Consider the following 20898-nt stretch of genomic DNA (forward strand, 5'->3'; position numbering starts at 1 on the left):
GTGTCTTGGATTAGCTGGCGTATTGGTGATTGCAAAATAAAACAAAGTAGTGAACTTTTCGAAAACTTTCCTGACAATCTTTGACGATATATGGTCAAGCTAAGTGTTTTTGATTAATTTCGATTGCAGTGCGGTGATTTAGTGGATATTCGAGTCAACGTCTCAAAAGCTCTTCTTCGCCATTGTCACAATGGCTGAAGAGGAGCACATGGTAGTTGATCAGGCATCAGACAAAACCCTGAACGATCAACTTATTGTCTCTGATAATAAAGAGGATACAATGGATGATAGTGGCAGACAAAAGGAGATACGTACAAAACAGTACCCGCAGTTGGCCAAGGGGCCTTTTGTAGTGTTCTTTAGAAAAATAGATAAGCCGTTGAATGTGCTGCACATTTCGGACATTCTCCATCGCTCTTATAGCTCTATCAAGGAGGTTAAAAAAGTTAACCTAACGAAACTGCGGACCGTGTTTGGCGATCGTAACGATGCAAACGCCGACGTGAAGAATGATTCCATGACTGGAAGCTATAGGGTGTATATTCCCTGTGACCAGGTGGAAATAGCAGGGGTCGCGTACGATGAAGTGCTTGACGTTAATGATGTGGTGAAAAGAGGACTTGGACAATTCAAATTAACTCATCTTTCCCAGATTCCAGTTCTGGAATGCGAGCGCCTTGTCGAGAAATTAATTAAAGACGATAAAACTGTGCTGACTCCAAGCAACGCGGTTCGGATCACGTTCCACAGTGGGACCATTCTGGAAAAAGGCGGTCAAAAGTCTTTTCTCGCTTTTCCTGACGTTTTCGAGCTTAGGTATCTTAGGAGAAGTTTCATAAAAAAGTATTCTGCATCTAATGACATTTTTATATAATTATATATTAAGGGGATAACAAATTTGAAAAAATTAATTTTTTATAGAAACTAGATAGCATGGTCATGTGTTCGGCAAAGTTGTAGAACTTTGAATTTCATTAAACTTTGCCGAAGATACTATGTATCTGCATCATATGGTTTGCGAGATATAATTGACTTTCTTTCGTGACCCCCTTAAAATCAGTTTTTTAAACTTCTTGTACACAAAACCTCATCTAACAGGTTCGACATGTTCTACAAACTTTTGGATAATATCAAAATACGTAGCTTTCTAGAAGGTGTATATATCATATGTTGCTTTATTTGCTTTGAAAATGGATTTGAAGCATAAATTTTACCGTTTTTACAACTAATTTTTTCCGTAAATAGGCAGTTACTGGCAGCTAAAGTTAGCATCGCTTGAACCTCCATAGAATGTAGTATAAGTGTGCCAAAAAATTTTGGCCGGGTCTGGCCGGGCATTTTGGTTATTTCAATTACATACATATATGCTGGTTTTAATAAGTTATCAGGGTTTTTTTCATTCGTACATGTTCATAATAATTTCACAGGACCTCGTCCACGTCTGTTTCGCTATCTGTTGCAGAATTATCTTCGTTCTGGGATTTTTGTAAAAGTTTGTATGCTGCTGGTAACAACCGCATTGATTTTTTTTACTGTTGGTTTTCTTAAAGTTGAAATCAATGGATCCGACGTCATTAACAATTTTTTGAAAACATTTTCGTTTGACGATATTCTGTTCAGAAATCAGATTATTTCAATAATTACATAAAATCATGATTAATTACTGTTAACATACCTTGAACATTTACGTGCACGCTTTATGTCTTTGATACGGCACTCTTGCGGTTCTTCCGAAAGACGACTGACTGGTAGAACAGCTGCATCTATTATTTTTTCTATTACCGTGAATTAACCACAATATCGACAAACGAAGATGTTTTCAGAATATTTTTAATGACGTCGGATCCATTAATTTCAACTTTAAGAAGACCAATAGTAAAAAAAATCAATGCGGTTGTTACCAGCAGCATACAAACTTTTACAAAAATCCTAGAACGAAAATAATTCTGCAACAGATAGCGAAACAGACGTGGACGAGGTCCTGTGAAATTATTATGAACATGTACGAATAATAAAACCCTGATAACTTACTAAAACCAGCATATATGTATGTAATTCATAATTGAAATAACCAAAATGCCCGGCCAGACCCGGCCAAAATTTTTTGGCACACTTATACTACATTCTATGGCGGTTCAAGCGATGCTAACTTTAGCTGCCAGTAGCTGCCTATTTACGGAAAAAATTACTTGTAAAAACGGTAAAATTTATGCCTCAAATCCATTTTTAAAGCAAATAAAGCAACATATGATATATACACCTTCTAGAAAGTTACGTATTTTGATAGTATCCAAAAGTTTGTAGAACATGTCGAACCTGTTAGATGAGGTTTTGTGTACAGGAAGTTAAAAAAACTGATTTTAAGAGGGTCCCGACAGAAAGTCAATTATATCTCGCAAACCATATGATGCAGATACTTAGTATCTACGGCAAAGTTTAATGAAATTCAAAGTTCTACAACTTTGCCGAACACATGACCATGCTATCTAGTTTCTATAAAAAATTAATTTTTTCAAATTTGTTATCCCTTTAATATCCAATTATATGAAAATGTCATTAGATGCAGAATACTTTTTTATGAAACTTCTCCTAAGACACCTAAGCTCGAAAACGTCAGGAAAAGCGAGAAAAGACTTTTGACCGCCTTTTTCCAGAATGGTCCCACTGTGCGTTCGCAGGCACGGCATTGCCAGATTTTCTTAATATAGATAATGTGTTGTTCAAAGTTCGACTCTTCACCCCGAATTTGATGCAATGCAGCCGATGCCAAGCAATTGGCCATACAGCAAAGTTTTGCACAAAAAAAGGTTAAATGTGGCAAGTGTGGCGACCACCATTGCTCGGAAGAAGCAATGAGCAGCAGAAGTGCGCGCATTGTCCGGAACCACACAATTCTACTCGCGACTGCCCCATTTACAAACAGAGTAAGCAGAAAGCCAGACAAAAAATTATCAATCGTAGCAAGTTCACCTATGCTGAAATGTTAAAAACATCTAACGTTGTTCATACATCTAACAAATATGAAGTCCTTTTTGACATAAGTGATGATGCTTCTGATTACGAATCGAATCAGGCTCGGTATAGAAACGTAAGTCCTACGAAACGAAGAAGAAAAACTCCCAAGAATCTCGACGAGAACCGTTCCTCGGTAATCCGTGCTGCTGCTGTTGATGACCGCTGTACTGATACTGCTGCCTCTGCTACCGCTCTTACGGCACGAGCTGCCTCTGGTAACGTTACTGCCAGAGAATTTCCCCCTCTTCCTCCACTGAATAACATTCCTGGGTTTCAGAGAGTGTCAGGAGAATCAAATGATGAAACGTCTATTAAAAATGGATTAAAACAGTTGATCGACATACTCAGTGAAACGTTTCAGTTAGACAAGCGTTGGACAGATTTGCTAAACATGTTGTTACCCTTCCTGACCCCACTAGTGAAAAAATTGTGTATTAAGTTGCCCTTCCTAAGCATCCTTTTCCAGTGCAATTGCTAACGGATTAGTGAAATTGAATATCAATCTTTTGCTTATTGCAATGTAGTTAATAATGAGCGTGCTGATCCTGCAGCTGAGAGAGGTGCTGATAGTACTATCATTTTTGCCCGTGGCATCCAGAGCAGAGAATACAAGCCTGTTAATCATCAATTTACTATGGAAGCATAGCAAAATGGATGGGATCAGGGAACCCTTGGAAGATGGTATCACTAGATTTGCCCGTAAATCAAATTGAAATCATGGTTCGAAGGAATAAATGAAGGACGAATGTTTATAAAAATACATGTCACGGATAATGTCCAACCACTTTACTTTGGCCTCTCATCTATTTTACACCCGAAGATGATTATATGCACATCATCTACAGGAAGACGAGCGTTTCAACACACCTGTCGGATGTCGGATGTCAATGTATGCCAAAGCAAACATGGTCACTCACAAAAATAATTAATATGTATAAATGTTTTGTATTATGTCTAGTGTTCAGTAGTTTCTCGGTTCTGTAATGGTATATCTCCGATAAGAACTTTGTCATTTGTAATTAACAAACTTTGTATTTAGATTAATAATAAAGGAAGAAAAAGTTAAATTCCACCAGACGATAGAGCTTTCAATTTCAAGAAATTCTTACGAAGGTTCCATAAATATAAAACCAAGTTTTCCCAGTCAAAACTCTAGAGCGCATGTCTTTTTGGTTTTGGGCCATTGTGCGCGCGAGTAACCGTATTACAAAAGATGGCGCGAGTGTTGGAGGGTTAATATCTTTTGATCGGCAAAACCAATTCTTCTGAAATTTTGCAGATATATTTGCAGCATTAAAACCTCTAATTTGATGCCAAAATAATTCAAACTAGATAAACTATCTTAGATGAAATCCATATGAATTATTGAAAATTTTAATGTGTTGTATTCAATTGTTCATAACTTTCAAATTAAACGTCCAATCAAAAAACAAATCAATAGTGATCTATTAGGCTATGTTACCTTTCAAATGAGACTAATAGCGCCTAAATCGCTTTAGCCATCTCTAAGAAACAGACGATAATTATTACCTTGTCAAAACAGGTTTTTTAGGCATAACTTTTAAACTACTCGTTTGTTTTCAATCAAATCTATCCGAAAAACTGAGAAGCCTTAACAAGAGCTTTCATTCGATACTAAGATCGTTGAAATCGTTCATTTGGTTCCGGAGAAAATCGTGTCACGTAATTGTCACATTTTTGCTTATAACTTTCAAACGCAAAGTCGGACCACGAAACAATTCAATAGTGATATACTAGGCAATAACACCTTTCAAACAAAAGTAATAGCGAACAAATCGGTTCAGCCATCTCCGAGAAACAGGCGATAAAAAAGTTGCGCCCCGCACATACATACGCACATACATACATACATACACACACATACACACATACACACACACGCATACACACACAGACATTGCTCAGTTCGTCGAACCCTGTCGATTGGTATATGTGGCTCGGACGTTTCGACCTACTATTCTTCGGTCATTGACTACGCCTAAAACATATAACATTTATTGGATAATTTATACAATAGACATTGAACAATTTTCTTCGGCTGTTACCCACTTACATTAATAACACGTATATTCTCTACCTCGTCATCTATCTAACTAAGCTAAGCTATCGTTTTTTCTTCTTATCGTCCAATTGTCGTAATTTGAGCATCCTTTCCTTTCCTTTCCACCCTTCCCCTTCATTCCCGAGAAAAAAAAATCCTTCTTCATTACTTTCCCTTACCGTCCCTTCATCAATTGTAGAATCATCGTTTCAAAATAAATATTTATATATGCCTGACCGCATTTCAAGGTCATGACTAAAGTCACGAGTTTGGTCAATTTTCAAAATATTTGTTCATCTTTCTCGAAGAAGCATGCAAAATTTGGAAATGGAGAAATGAAAACTCTAGAAGTTATGAATTTTTATATCAAAGCGCGCAAGTTAATGCAAACGAGCGGACGAACATGCGTACTTCAACGACACGTTACACTTAATAGCATCATAGGCGGCCTCGTTATGAAGCTGCCCGTGGGTTAGAACATCGATTGAGCATTACCGCTCGCTTCACATTAACACACGCGCTGAGACATAAAAACTCATAACTTCTAGAGTTTTCATTTCTCCATTTCCAAATTTTGCATGCTTCTTCGAGAAAGATGAACAAATATTTTAAAATAAAAAAAATCGAGAAAAAAAAGTTCCAACTTTGAAAAAATTGCAATTGTTTATAAAAATGTACTATTTAACTATTGAAAAACAATCGAGAGGAGGTATGGTATACCAATTTTGAAAGCTTATGGAATAGTGAACACATCTGGTAGAAAGTCATTTTTTGATATTACAAACTATGTTAACAATCAGTATTTAAAAAATAGTGATTTTTTCGGATTACAATACTTTAAAAAATCATATCTTGCGAATTCCAACAGTAACATCGAAATACAAAAATACGTGTCGATTTTTTTTGAACAAAGAACGTAAAAAAAATATTCTGAAGAGAAAAAAAATTTTGACTGTAAATTTCCCGTGGAATGACCCATATATATGTGAATAGTGTTTGATATTAACGAGAGAATTTTGTTAATAGCTGGGTGCGTGAGGGAGATACGGTTCGTTAATTGGATGTTCGTTAGTTGGGCCATGTTCAAACTTGAATGTCACAATTCTATTGAACTTTTGAGTTTAAAAATTTCAAAGAACTGTAAGTCGTGTTATTAACTGTCAGTCGGCCCAATTAGCGAATCAGCTGAAGTGCAGTCGTGACCCAATTAACGGATTCAGGCTGTATTCCGATTCTAGCACTGGTAAAAATATTTGTTTTTGGCATCACAAATTACACAAAATACATACCAAAAATACGATACAATCATTTAGCACTATTATTTACTTAACGCTATTTTACGCCACACATATATCAATATGGTGTGAGAGACAAGTCAAGGTTTTTTTTCGCAAAAACCAGCCTTACGTAGAGTTCTACGCCAGCTACGCGGTTGTGTCTGGAATACAACCTTTATGATTTTTTTCAACCATGCGGCATGAAAATTTGGAAGATTTCATGAATTTATGCATAACACAGAATATTTTTTTGTATTTTATAGTTTACTATATGGCATCTGTGGTATGTAATTATACACAGAAGGAGTATAATAATGCTGAAGTCAAATACGTTACTTTGCGTATTCCATTTATTTAGTTACGCAAATTTTTAACATTTCATAATGAATCTCACAAAGGATCATTTTCTATATCGTGACACTAACGGACACACCCCGTCTCCACTAGGAACTCTGGTTGTCACCTTTCTTTCCTTAACCGTTATGTATGCGACAGGGTACCCGGATACCTTTTCAGTTTTAAAATAGTTATAACTCATTCAATTTAAAACATACGTCATTAAAATTTTGCGACATTGTAAAACTCGTTGATCTTAAGTAATTGAAATTTTTTTGGTGCATATCCATGAAGGGGTTTAGCAATGAGAGTCACTTGATTTTTTTTATTACGTAGGAGGGCGACAAGGGTACCCGAGTACCCATGATTTGCTATCTTCATAACTTTAGTTATGTTGAACCGATTTGGATGAAACCAGTGGCATTTGATTCGTACATTTATCTAGTTTTGATTAGATAAAGCATTTTGCCATCAAATGACAAGTAGTTCCCGGAAATCGGTAATTCCGGAGCAACATCCGGTAAAACGAAGTCGCATGTTTTGAAAGAATATCAGCTTTCAGTAATCCTATTAGCTTTGAACTTGACACTGTGGACCCTTTTTTCATCTAATTATATAAATTGGTGACTTTAGATCGCATTGGCCACTCCAGAATTTGGTTCCTGTAGGGATACAGATGGCGAGTTGGGTGCCTAATCCAATATTAGAATTGGTTTAGCGGATCTTTTAGATGTTTTGAACTGAAATGGTCAATTTAGTACTGATTGATAATTTCGGAACTGGTTCCAAATGTATAACGGATGGTTCTACGTTTTGAACGGTTCTGATAATGCTAAGCATTATCTTGAATCCTGCGGTATCATCTGTGACCCCGTAGAAACCATTTTCGAAATAACCAATCAAAATACATCGAACTGTAGAAAATATCACCTACCGAACTAATTCCAAGAACTTTGATACCCATATTGCTAGGTTTTACCTCCAATCCTGGACTGGCCACCCATGATCCCACAGGAACCTACTCCGGAATGGCCAACCTGATTCATCTCATTATATGAAATAGTACATTGTATGAATTTTTAGAGTTTTTATATCCGCATGACTGATTTTCCTGCAATACAATCATTTCTCTTCCTCACAGCGAACACTCTGTCGGAATTCCGGATTTTCGGGCCCCGTATGTCTTTTAGTGGCCAAATGGCCAAATGATTCAAAACTAGATAAATAAACGAATCAAATGACACCTATTTCGTCGAAATCGGTTTAAAATTGTTGATGTTATAACAATATCAATTTTGGGTACCCGGGTACCCTTGTCGCCCTGCTTAAGGTGTTTTTTTGTCGCACACATAACGGTTAAAAATTCTAATCTTTTGAACCATTAAACCGATTTATTACCAAATAAAAGATATTTTAATGGGCTTTTCAGAAAAAAAAACAATAAACTGACGTTCAAAGTTTTTTATGATTGCAAAAACATTTTTTGTGGGAGCCTCTTAAAATCACTTAAAACATTTTCGTTTTTGCCTTTCTACTATATAAATATATAGTATAAAGGTATAGCAATCACTCAGAAAACCGAATTTCGAAAAAAGGACCGCTGGACCGAGTGTCTACTACCATTCGACTCAGTTTCGAAAACTGAACATTTTCTGTGTGTGTGTGTGTGTGTGTGTGTGTGTGTATGTGTGTGTATGTGTGTGTATGTGTGTGTATGTGTGTGTATGTGTGTGTGTGTGTCACTTTTTTCTATCCCACTTTTCTCAGAGATGGCTGGACCGATTTTGATGATCCTAGTATCAAATGAAAGGTCTAGTCGTCCCATTGTTTGCTATTAAATTCCATATTGATCGGACTTTTAGTTCAAAAGTTATGCATAAAAATACAAAATTTACGAGACCTCATTTTCTCAGAGGTCCCTCAATCGATTTGAACAAAATTAATTGCAAATGAAAGGAGACCCTTTAAAGCTATAACCTTCAAATTTCATGATGATTGGCCTTGTGGTTTGCAAGTTACATAAAGAAATGTGTAAAAAAAGTATTTAAAACATATTTTTACAACATATTAGTAATAATGCAACGATGAACTTTCTGCAATTTATTATTACCGTCAACCGGGGATACTTGCAACACTTTTGAATTTTAACTGGATATAACTTTCGAAGTATAACGTTTAGCTCCAAGTGTAAGTAGCCAAAACTTGTATAGTGGTTAGTACTTTTGATTTATGGTTATGAGTAAAAATAGCAACTAAACAATTCAGTAGAATCAACCGAAAGTAGGGGTGTTGCAAGTTACCCAGTGAACGGGGTTACTTGCAACACTTTACTGATTTTGTGTTCCTCGTGAATATAAGTTTGATATTAATTCTGCACTCTACGTCCTCGCTGATGATGATACCAATAGGCATCATACCCGCTAAGACGCAGATTGCGTCATGTGAAACTGTGCGGTACGCACTCGCCACTCTTAAACACATGAGACGATAGGTACTTTCCAGCTTGGCTAGATAGCTTTTGGTACCTAACGCCGATGACCACACCGGCCCGCCATACCTGAGTATGGACTGGACCACGTTGGCTAAAAGCCTTCGCTTGCTGCCATATACCGCAGAGCTATTAGACATCATACGAGACAATGTCGAAATAGCTGTGGAAGCCTTCTTGCAGGCATAGTCGACGTGGCTCCCGAACTTGAGCTTGTCATCGACCATGACTCCAAGGAGTTTTAAGAACCGCATTGACGAAATAGTGCAGTCCCCGACACTGATATTTGCTTGCTGCACCGACTTGCGGTTGTTAACCACGATAACCTCCGTTTTATGATGCGCTAGGTCCAGTTTCCTGGATCGCATCCAATCTTCAACAATGCTTATAGAGTGGGCAGCCGTCAACTCAACCTCTCTGATAGATTCACCGTAGACTTCCAAGGTGATATCGTCCGCAAAGCCGACAATCGCCACCCCTACCGGAAATTTTAGCTTCAACACCTCGTCATACATGACGTTCCACAACACCGGGCCCAGTATGGAACCTTGCGGAACCCCTGAGCTGATTGGAACGCATTTCTGACCCTCTTCCGTGTTGTAGCATAGCACACGATTCTGGAAATAATTTTCCAGAATTCTGTACAGCGACACCGGCACTTGGACGTTCCGAAGCGAGCTGGCTATGGAGTCCCAGCTAGCGCTATTAAACGCATTTCTCACGTCGAGCGTGACAACTGCGCATTAACGAATACCTGTCCTCTTGGGCTGGATTGCCACCTCGGCTGTCTTAGTGACAGACAAGATGGCATCCACCGTAGATTTGCCTTTTCGGAAGCCGAATTGGTTCCTTGACAGACCGTTTGTACCCTCCGTGTACTGTACGAGTCTGTTAAGGATAACCCTCTCCAGCACCTTGCCGGCAGTATCGAGTAGACAGATCGGCCTATATGACGAGGGGACACCCGGAGGTTTTCCCGGCTTCGGCAATAGGACCAGGTTCTGTCGCTTCCATCTGTCCGGGAAGTGGCCAGCTTCCAGGCATCTATTCATTACTGCCCCGAATAATTCGGGAGCCTCTAAAATAGCCGCTTTAATGGCCATATTCGGGATACCGTCTGGCCCCGGTGCCTTGCTCACCTTTAGGGATTTAGCGATATCAATGAGTTCCTCGTTCGTAACCGTCACTTCCTCCCCGACCTCCAAACCGCCGTCGCCCACGTTACTTTGGATGTTCGGCTGGGAGGCCGACCATCCTACGCTATGGTCTGAGATACTGGAACGTCGGCCGTGGGACGACTCAGCGGCCTGGGGCCAGGGCCTGGGGCCAGGGCCTTGGCTCGTGGTGCGGAAAGAGGCCCTCGATGATCCGCTCCAGCACCTCTGGCGATTGCTCAGCGGGCGCCATCACACCCTTGGTCTTTGCCATTACGACTCTGTAGGCATCACCCCACGGGTTCGCATTGGCACTAGCACATAACCTTTCAAAGCAGGCTCGTTTACTAGCTTTTATCCCGCTCTTAAGCGCTGCGCGTGCAGCAACAAGTGCTACTCGACATTCAGCCCTGCTTTCATCCGAACGAGCTCTTTGCATAATTCTCCTCGCACGAAAGCACGCTCCGCGGAGTTCCGCAATTTCATCTGTCCACCAGTAAGCCGGTGACCTGCCATACCTAGGACGACCTTTCCTAGACATGGTAGCGTCACATGCTCGCGACAGTACCTCAACCAAATGATCAGCGTTCGGATCGGGCATACCGCGATCACCGCACTCTCCACTCGCTTCCACAAATACTTCGGGATCGAAGTATGATGTCTTCCATCCACGGGTGGTTGGAGTGTTGGCCCTACTCGCCGCCTGCCGCCTCGTTATCTGACCGACACCATAGCGGACCGCCTGGTGGTCACTGTGAGTGTAGCCATTATCTACCCGCCAGTCTCCTATCAGACCAGGACTGCCGAAAGTCACGTCGATGATAGACTCCGCACCGTTCCTACTGAAGGTACTTGTGTTGCCGACGTTGGCCAGATCTACGTTGAGCTTTGCCAGAGCTTCAAGCAGAATCCGACCCCTATGGTTCGTGCGACGACTTCCCCACTCTACCGCCCAAGCGTTAAAGTCGCCCGCCACAACCACCGGCCTTAAACCAGTCAGCACAACTGATACTCGGTCTACCATCCGCGTAAACTGCTCGATAGACCAACTCGGCGGAGCATAACAACTGCAGTAGAACACTCCACCCACTTTGGCAACCGCAAATCCCTCGTCTGCAGTTGACACAACCTCCTGAACCGGGAACCTGCTTGTTGTCCATATAGCCGCCGTCGCAGACCTATCCGAGACCCAGTTGCCGTTTCCGGCAGGGACGCGATATGGATCCGAGACTATGGCAATGTCCATTGCTGACTCAGAAACTGCTTGGTGTAACAGCTGCTGAGCTGTGCTGCAGTGGTTCAGGTTGAGTTGTGTCACTTGCACTATGAACGTGGCTTAGTCGCCGGCACACCGGCCGGGCACCTTGGACCTCCCGTTACGTGCTTTGCGTCCCGTTTACCGGTACAGATCAGGCACTTAGGAGGCACCGCGCAGTCCTTTGCTTTATGGCCAGCACTGCCACATCTCCTGCACAACTGGCTCCTATCTGGCCCCTTGCAGTTCCAGGCTTTATGTCCGTGCTCGAAACACCGGAAGCAAGCATCCGACTGCTTGGACACGCTCAGTGGGCATACCGACCACCCTACTTTTAGCCTAGCAGCTTTCAGGGCTTTGTTTCCGTCAATCAGCGGAAGTCGTATGGTGGCTACCTGGGTCCCGGCCGGACCCTTGCGTAGGCGAACCGCCTCGGTTGCCACCACCACTCCACTTTGCTCTTTGAGAGCTTGTACGACCTCACGCACTTCGGTGATCTCGTCCAGGTTCTTAAGCTGGAGAGTCACTTCTGGTGTGAGAGCACGTACCTTCACTCCGTCCCCGAGCACTCCTTCCGCTATGGGCTTGTATGCGGAACTCTTCTTTGTGGCGTCCTTCTTTAACTCGAGGATCATATCGCCCGTGCGTGAGCGGCGGATGCTCCGTACGTCCGCGCCCAGATCCTTGAGTAGGGCGTCTCCTCTCATGGCCTTCAGAACCTCCGAGTATTTCGACCCGTCGGTTTTCAGGATAAGAGCGTCGCCCTTCTTCGCTCGCTTTCTTGCCGGTTTAGGTGGAGCAGTTTTTTTACTGGAGCCTCCTCCGCCTTTTCTCTTGGCCCTAACCTCGGTCCACGGGCCACCTGTCTTGGAGCTTCCCGCTGGTTCATCGGTTAGCTCTGCCAACCCGCTAGCCTGAGGGCTTTTACCGATCAGGCGTTTTTTCGGTCCGCCAGGGGTGCTATCCCCCGGGGACTGTCTCGGGCGCTTGGCGGATGCCTTACTGCTGCTGGTAGCGCTTTCCGTAGCCTCCTGGGCCGCGTTACGACACTCCGTCAACGGGCAAGCGTCCGTTTGTACTGCCTTCGACGCCTTCACGGTCACCTTCTTAGCCTCTCCTGCACGCGCCACGAGGTCGTTGTGCGTTTTGGTCGCTGCATTCAAGGTTCTCCGAAGCATGAGCAAGCTCTGCTTCAGGTCCTTGGAGAAATTGCCGCGACCTGACGTAAACTCGATTATTACCTCGAGCTGCTGTGACGCTGCTACCACTTTAGGTACAGCGTCTCTATTTTTCTCCATCGCCCTGATAAGCGCTGGGCCGTTCATCGCTGTGTCCGGCGTGGTAGGCATAACGCTGCCTTTGCCACCCACACTAGCGCTCCTAGTTGCATCCTTCTCCACCCTTGGTGGAGAACGCTGGATGCCTCCTCTAGCGAACGGGTTTTCCACCGTATCCACACTTGTTGTATTTTTGATTGTCTTCCATAAGAATCCCACGAGTTGAGGGGAAAGAAAAGTCCGCCACATCAGAGCCCCTCATGATGCGGTAAGGGCTGATTACTGTGGAGGGCGCTCTGGTACTCCACAGGCTCCGTTTGAGGCTGAGTATTTATAGAACCCCCCCCCCCCACCATTCATCCCTCGGCACGTGTATGTATGTATGTATGTATGTATGTATTTATGTTTGTATGTATGTATGTATGTATGTATGTCTGTATGTATGTATGTATGTATGTATGTATGTATGTATGTATGTATGTATTTTTCTGTGAAAAATATTGAATCGAATCCCAAATTTTTGCTTACTTTTAAAGTCATTTAATTTTAGTGTTTTCATGTTGTAATACCTAAAAAGATCCCACTTTTTATATATTCTTCTGAAAGTTTGAGTTTTTTTACTTAAAATATCAAAATTTGAGAAACGTATCTATTTGTTTTGGAGAAACAAATTTAAAAAAAAATAGTTTCAATTATTTTTAGGACCGCCCTAACTCGTTAGGGGGTACCATAAGCTCAAAATAAAAAATTGTGATATAAAATTTCAAGAAAAGGAACAAGTACACAAAGTTTGAACTAAATCGGATCACTCTTTAAATGATTGAATTTATTCAAATTCGTCTAAATAAGAGGAACAGGAGCCCTTAGGCATTATTTCAAAAAGAACATGGCGAAATCGGAGTATGAAATATGAAATGGTTGATAGTTGATCAATTGAGGTTGAATGGTTGATCAATTGAGGGTTAATTTGACAAACGGCATTTAAAAAAATGGGTCAAAATAATGTCGGCACTTTAAAGCACCCGGAGCAAGTGGGACCTATTAAAAATAAAGTGTTTCAGCACAAAACTTCCTGTCTTAATACTATTTTTAGATGTACTACCGAACATTTTCAGTTCAATTACATAATATTTATATCAGTAAAGCTTCAAACTAAAACCGAAAAGGACTAACGAAGGGGACCCAAAAAAGAAGTCCATTAGCACAGCTTATGAGGGAACAAACAGTTTGGTCACATTTTGGTTACACCTAAATAATAATAATTACACCATTGCATCTGGAAAGGCAAATTTGATGTAAGTAAGCAAATCTGCAACTGGAATTGAAACAATAAAGCGTTGTGGTTATTATAGCGTAACTATCTCGTATGAGTAGCTCTACCGAATTGGGCATGGTAGAACAAACAAATCATAATCGTCTTTTCGAGCTATTAAACAATGGTTTATCCTAAATTACTAAATTTTACTAAATCCTAAATTATCTCGCAAGAATTGGATACAGCGACATATTCAACTACATTTCATAACAATAATGCTTTCCTTCGAGCTACGTTGGCCCTCCGGCGATACTGTGGGGTTGGTTGCGGGCTTTGCAAGCCTGAACCACTAAAAAAACCAAAGCAATGGACTCCGTAAGTAATAATAATAAATCTAATCGGAACAATCGACAAAGACCCAGGCGACGAAAACGGACTAACGATTGGAAATTAGGAACATGGAACTGTCGGTCTCTAAATTTCCTCGGAAGTACTCACGTGCTTTCTAAAGAAGTGAAGAGCCGCAAGTTCGATATCGTAGCGCTGCAGGAGGTATGCTGGAAAGGAACGATGGTACGTACGTATAGAGATGGTCATACCATCTTCCAGAGCTGCGGCAATACACACGAGCTGGGCACAGTTTTTATAGTGATGGGCGAGATGCAGAAGCGGGTGATCGGGTGGTGGCCGATCAACCCCCGAATGTGCAGATTAAGAATCAAGGGCCGATTCTTCAATATAAGCATAATTAACGTGCACAGCCCTCACCTCGGAAGTACCAATGATGACAAAGACGAATACTACGCGCAGCTGGAGCGTGAATACGACCGCTGCCCAACACATGATGTCAAAATTATCATCGGGGACTGTAATGCTCAGGTTGGTCAGGAGGAGGAATTCAAACCGGTGATTGGACGGTTCAGCGCCCACCCGCAAACGAACGAAAACGGCCTAAGACTTGTCGACTTCGCCGCCTCCAAGAACATGGCCATACGTAGTACCTTCTTCCAGCATAACCTCTACCATCGGTACACCTGGAGATCACCCAACCAGACAGAATCACAAATCGACCACGTTCTGATAGATGGTCGGCACTTTTCAGGCATTATCGACGTCAGAACCTATCCGGGCGCTAACATTGATTCGGATCACTGCCTAGTGATAGTAAGGATACGTCAGAAACTATCTGTTGTGAACAACATACGATACCGCCGCCCGCCACGGAATAATCTAGCGCGACTGAAGCAACCGGAGGTCGCCGAAAACTACGCGTTATCTCTCGAAACCGTGCTGCCGGAAGAGGGTGAGCTGGATGAAGCCCCTCTTGAGGACTGTTGGAATGCCGTGAAAACAGCCATTAACAGCGTAGCGGAGAACGTCCTAGGCGGTGTGGCACCGAATCGACGTAACGAATGGTTTGACGAGGAATGCCAGCAGATATTGGCTGAGAAGAACGCAGCGCGGGTATGCTGCGTAGAGCCACTTATCAGAATGTGGAGCGATACAAATAGAAGCGGAGGCAGCAAACCCGACTCTTCAAGGAGAAGCGCCACCAAGAGGAGGAGTGCGAAGAACTCGAACAGCAGTACCGCTTTCACGACACGCGGAAGTTCTATCAGAGACTCAACGGATCTCGCAAAGGCTTCGTGCCGCGGGCCGAAATGTGCAGAGATAAAGACGGACGACCGTGCGGTGATCGAAAGGTGGAAGCAGCACTATGATGAACACCTGAATGGCGTGCAGGCGGAAGACCATGATAGCGGAGGAAGTGACCACATTGGTGCAGCAAGCGAAGATGTGTCACCACCATCGATAAGGGAAGTTAAAGAAGCCATTCAGCGGCTGAAGAACAACAAAGCAGCGGGAAAGGATGGCATTGGAGCGGAACTTATTAAAATGGGCCCGGACAAGATGGCCGGCTGTCTGCATCAACTGATTGTCAAGATTTGGGATAGATACGGAACGACTACCGGAGGAGTGGAAAGACGGGGTTATCTGCCCTATCTACAAGAAAGGTGATAAGCTGGATTGTGAGAACTACCGAGCCATCACTATCCTGAATGCCGCCTACAAAGTGCTGTCCCAAGTCCTCTTTCATCGACTATCGCCAATAGCCAATAGATTTGTGGGAAGTTACCAGGCCGGCTTCATGGAGGGTCGGTCTACAACAGACCAAATCTTCACCCTGCGGCAGATCCTCCAGAAGTGCCGCGAATTCCGAATCCCCACGCACCACCTGTTCATCGATTTCAAAGCCGCATATGATAGCGTAAACCGACAAGAGCTATGGAAAATTTTGGACGAAAACGGCTTTCCGAATAAGCTTACTAGACTTATCATGGCTACGATGGATGGGATCCAGTGCTGTGTGAGAATCTCGGGTGGATTGTCGGACCCATTCGAATCTCGCAGGACTCTTCGACAAGGAGATCTGAATGCTATTTCCTGCCTGCTATTCAACATTGCGCTTGAAGGTGTTATAAGGCGAGCGGCGATCGAAATGCGGGGCACGATTTTCAATAAATCCAGTCAATTTATCTGCTTTGCTGGCGAGGATGCTGTCAGCAAAATCAGTAGACCAGACTGAAACGCGAAGCAGAGAAGATTGGATTGAAGATAAATACGTCTAAAACGAAGTATATACTGGCGGGCGGGACCGAGCGCGACAGGGCTCGCTTGGGCAGTACCGTGCTAATCGACGGGGATGAGTTCGAGGTAGTCGACGAGTTCGTATACCTTGGCTCACTGGCAACAAAGGACAACAATAACAGCCGTGAGATTAAAAGACGTATTATCAGCGGAAGTCGGGCCTACTACGGACTCCACAAACACTTGCGGTCGAACAATTTAAGCCCCCGTACAAAGTGCACACTGTACAAAACGCTAATTAGACCGGTTGTCCTCTACGGGCACGAAACGTGGACACTGCTAGAAGAGGACCTACGAGCACTTGGAGTTTTCGAACGGCGGGTGCTAAGAACCATCTCTGGCGGAGTGCAAGAGAACGGTGTATGGAGGCGAAGAATGAACCACGAGCTCGCGCGTCTCTACGGCGAACCAAGTATTCAGAAAGTGGTTGAAGCTGGACGGATACGTTGGGCAGGACATGTTGCTAGAATGCCGGACAACTACCCTGCAAAAATGGTTTTCGCATCAAATCCGGTAGGAACAAAACGAAGAGGGGCACAGCGAGCGAGGTGGCAAGACCAGGTGGAGCGAGATCTGGCGAGCACTGGGTGCCCGCGGAACTGGAGATCAGTTGCCATGGACCGAAACAGATGGAGAAATTATACAGCGCAGGCCTTGTCATAAGACGTTAGGCCAATTAAGTAAGTAAGTAAGTAAGTAAGTAATGCTTTACAGCGTAATTGCTCACGATCTGTGTTTTATATAAATTATAAAGTTGACTATTGTGATCTGATTTTGTTACGCTATTTTTGAATGAACCATTCGTACAATATTGTCTTTGATTGCTTCTTGCAATGCTTCAACATTGCTGTACATTAACTTACACAATTTTCTGTTATTTTATGCTTTTTAATCAAATTTGAATATAGGCCCCACTTGTCCCGGTAAATGAGGCAAGTGGGACCCATTGCCATAATTTTGTTAATTCTCCTCCAGGTTAATTTCATGTAAATTGATAGACCTTTTTCGTAATTAAACCTTCGAAGTGATACCACTAAAGAGCTTCTGTGCTGCAAGAATTTTGAAATAATCATAGGTATAGATAACACAGTGGAATAAACCCTAACTTTTTAGGTCCCACTTGCCCGGGGTGCTTAAGGAAGGAGTGTATCGAAAAGTAATTAGCAACTTTTAAAATGATTTTACTCAAAAATGGGTGAAATAATTTTTATGCGCATGCAAGCAAAAGTTTGTTTAACTGTCTAAAGTCTAAAAAGTTGTGCAATCGATTTGTTTCGATTATTTTTTTTACTTTTCGTTATACCTCGGATTGATATTGAAATCAGAAAAAAAAATTCGGCACACTTGGTGCACTGAAAACGGTGTTTTCTATGAACCAAATCGCAAAACGGTTTAAAGTGCACCACACAAGCGTAAAAATGTCTTCGATAAGTAAAGAAAAGGGTTATCTTTGAAGTATCTGCCTCGTTCCGGAAGAAAACGTGGTTCCAGTTAGCCCCCGATAGATTCTAAAGTAATAACTCATATTAAACCACACCGATTGGTAACAACGTCTTATTTGGCTAAAATACTTACAACAAGCATTGCGATAATTCAGTGAATCAAGGTAAGGACTCCGTAAAGACATACAAGAAGCATAGGGTGTCTAAGACATCCGGAGAGCAACAATCTCGAGCCTATATAAGGGCACGGTAATTGTAAACGGATAATAGACAACGGCAACAAGTGCATCTATATGGACGACGAAACTTATGTCAAACAGGATTCAAAAGCCCTTCCAGGGCCGTAATTCTACACGAAATCGGCGAACGAGATGGTGAACGACACCGACAGTACGATTGTACTGGAAAAATTTGGGCAGAAGGTTTTAGTATGGTAAGCTATTTGTACTTGTGGTCTGGAATGCGTATTTTCTTCACAAAGTGTGCAATAAATGCTCAAATTTACAAAGATGAACAAATGTAAAAAAGACTGTGGACCCTCTACAGACAGTATCAGTCTCCCCTCTCTGTTGCCCGAATTTGGCAGCTGTACATTGCACTAAGCCTGTACTACAGTGCCTTTTAGACAATAATATCCAATTCGTCGAGAAAAACATCAATCCACAAAATTGTCCAGAACTCTAACCAATTGAACGTTACTGGTCGATTGTGAAGAAGATCTTCAGGAGGAAAGGAACAGTTTCCCAAAGCATGGAGGAATGCAAGAAAAATTGAACAGCAGCATCCAGAAAATGCACAAAAGCTAGTGTGCAGAATTTGCTGGGAGGAGTTTCTTCAAAAGTGCGCTCATTTTTTAGAACCTAATATTTTGACTAATGTAAGCCATGTTATTGTTTCAATCCGTACTGATCTTCAATAAACCGAAAACAAAAATTGAAATAATAATATTTCATTTTTATTCACGGACAGATGCTAAAGACTTTTCGATACAGCTATGGATTATGGAAGCTATGGTGATTGCAGAGATAGGTTGCTAGTGATAGTACATGTATCTGGCTGCCCTACAGTTAGTTCAATATGCAGTATTTTGGTAATTTCGATCAGAAGCTGGAGAACCTCTTCGTACAGGAATTCATCCAAACTATGCTGAGTTATCCATTTATCATAAGCTACATTTATGCCCACTTCCATTAAAATTCATCTTGCGGCTTGCGAATCTATAGTGGCCACACGAACAGCATTTCATTTTTATATAGATAACAGATATGTTTTTCAACTTTTCCGACAATTGTCATAAATTTATATCCATGTTTTACCTTTTATACAATTTTAGCCCATTAAATTCCTACTACCGTTGTTTTACGAAATTTGCTGTTGAAACTAAGGTATTTTTGAAATATATAACAAAAGTAAACATAGAATAATTTGGCCTGATTTGTGGATAAGCACTCTGCGCGAAACGTAAACAAAATTTCTGAGACAGCAAGTTTTGCTAGATTCTTTGCATTGTCACTCGCTCGATTTGTTGACGTTTTTTAACGTATTAGTAACGTTTCCTTTACCATTAGTTGATATTTAAAATTCAGATATTATAATTCATTAGATTTCATTATTTTTATTATCTCAATTAGCGGCAATGTAGTCATGCTTTTTATTTACCTGTGGTAAATTAGCAGCAACTTGCCTTTGAAGACAGTCGCGCTCTTTTTCGATGTCTTGTAATTTACTTTCGGTTTCATTAAGCTTTTCCTGCACTTCTCTTAAGCTATCCATTAATTTGTCTCGTTCGTCCAGCATAGATACCATGAGTTGCTCAAAATTAGCATCTTCGCCGCTAAACTGAGAGGATCTCTGTGATATGCTATCCTCCGAAATTGTCGGCATAACATCACACATCATATTCCACATTTTTGTTTTCCTTAGCTAATAATTTTAGGTATTTACAACTATTATAACACTATACTTGTAACGTTTGTTGAGGCTGAGATAAAAATATGCAATGGGCATATTCGATTGTATAGCAGTAGTATATCTTTATCGCGCTGTTATTCATAGATTATGTACTCCACACAGCATTCAGATAAATTATGTTTTACGATACTACACCACTACCACTGATAAGCAGCATAGCTAATCTATTACTAAGTTCGCCATCATAAATCAAAGACTGTCATCAATTTTCGTTTCATCAGTAAAATGTTGGTAATACTATTTGTGACACTTATAAGGTTTTGCACGGGCGAGCATCCCCATAAAAAGTTTGACAGATTGCATTTTACCCGTCTACCGACAAAATAGGGTGCCTAATGTCGTTTTCGTTTTTGTGGTGCAGCTACACCGTTTGGTGTTACACTTTTCGCTGGATAAACGAACACTTGCGGTGCAGCAGCGTGATGTGGTATGGGTGTGTAAGTGTTTTCCTATCTGCACCAGCTACACCCTCTATTTTTCTGCTGTAGCTGGTGCAGAAAAAGAGTAGCAATGGTGTAGCACAAAAATCGAAAACGAACAGTTTTGGTGCAAAAAAGCTACACCGGTGTAGCCTCGGTGTGGCTACACCGCAAAAACGAAAACGACATAAGACATCAACTTACACTCAAAATATTCTGCATATAACTAATAGTAAATTTCCATAAGAAATTCCATATGATTATCATGAGCCGCATATAAACATAATCCTCCAAGAAA

At 41.7% G+C, this 20898-nt stretch overlaps 1 protein-coding gene across 4 annotated transcripts in view; it reads right to left on the reverse strand.

Moving 5' to 3' along the window:
- The window catches only part of LOC128741441 (liprin-alpha-1), a 1114069-nt gene extending 1093765 nt beyond the window's left edge, over positions 1-20304 (reverse strand). For 3 of the 4 annotated variants that reach the window (XM_053837258.1, XM_053837259.1, XM_053837257.1), the window contains exon 1: positions 19870-20304. In XM_053837258.1, the coding sequence (XP_053693233.1) occupies positions 19870-20118 (249 nt within the window). In that variant the 5' untranslated portion in view covers positions 20119-20304. Of the gene's footprint in view, positions 1-19526; positions 19618-19869 lie in introns of those variants that run through there. The other variant, XM_053837260.1, reaches the window with a different exon arrangement.
- Positions 20305-20898: the final 594 nt, after the last annotated feature.

The sequence above is a fragment of the Sabethes cyaneus genome, chromosome 3 (assembly GCF_943734655.1).
Source record: "Sabethes cyaneus chromosome 3, idSabCyanKW18_F2, whole genome shotgun sequence".
In the NCBI taxonomy this organism is placed as follows: domain Eukaryota; kingdom Metazoa; phylum Arthropoda; class Insecta; order Diptera; family Culicidae; genus Sabethes; species Sabethes cyaneus.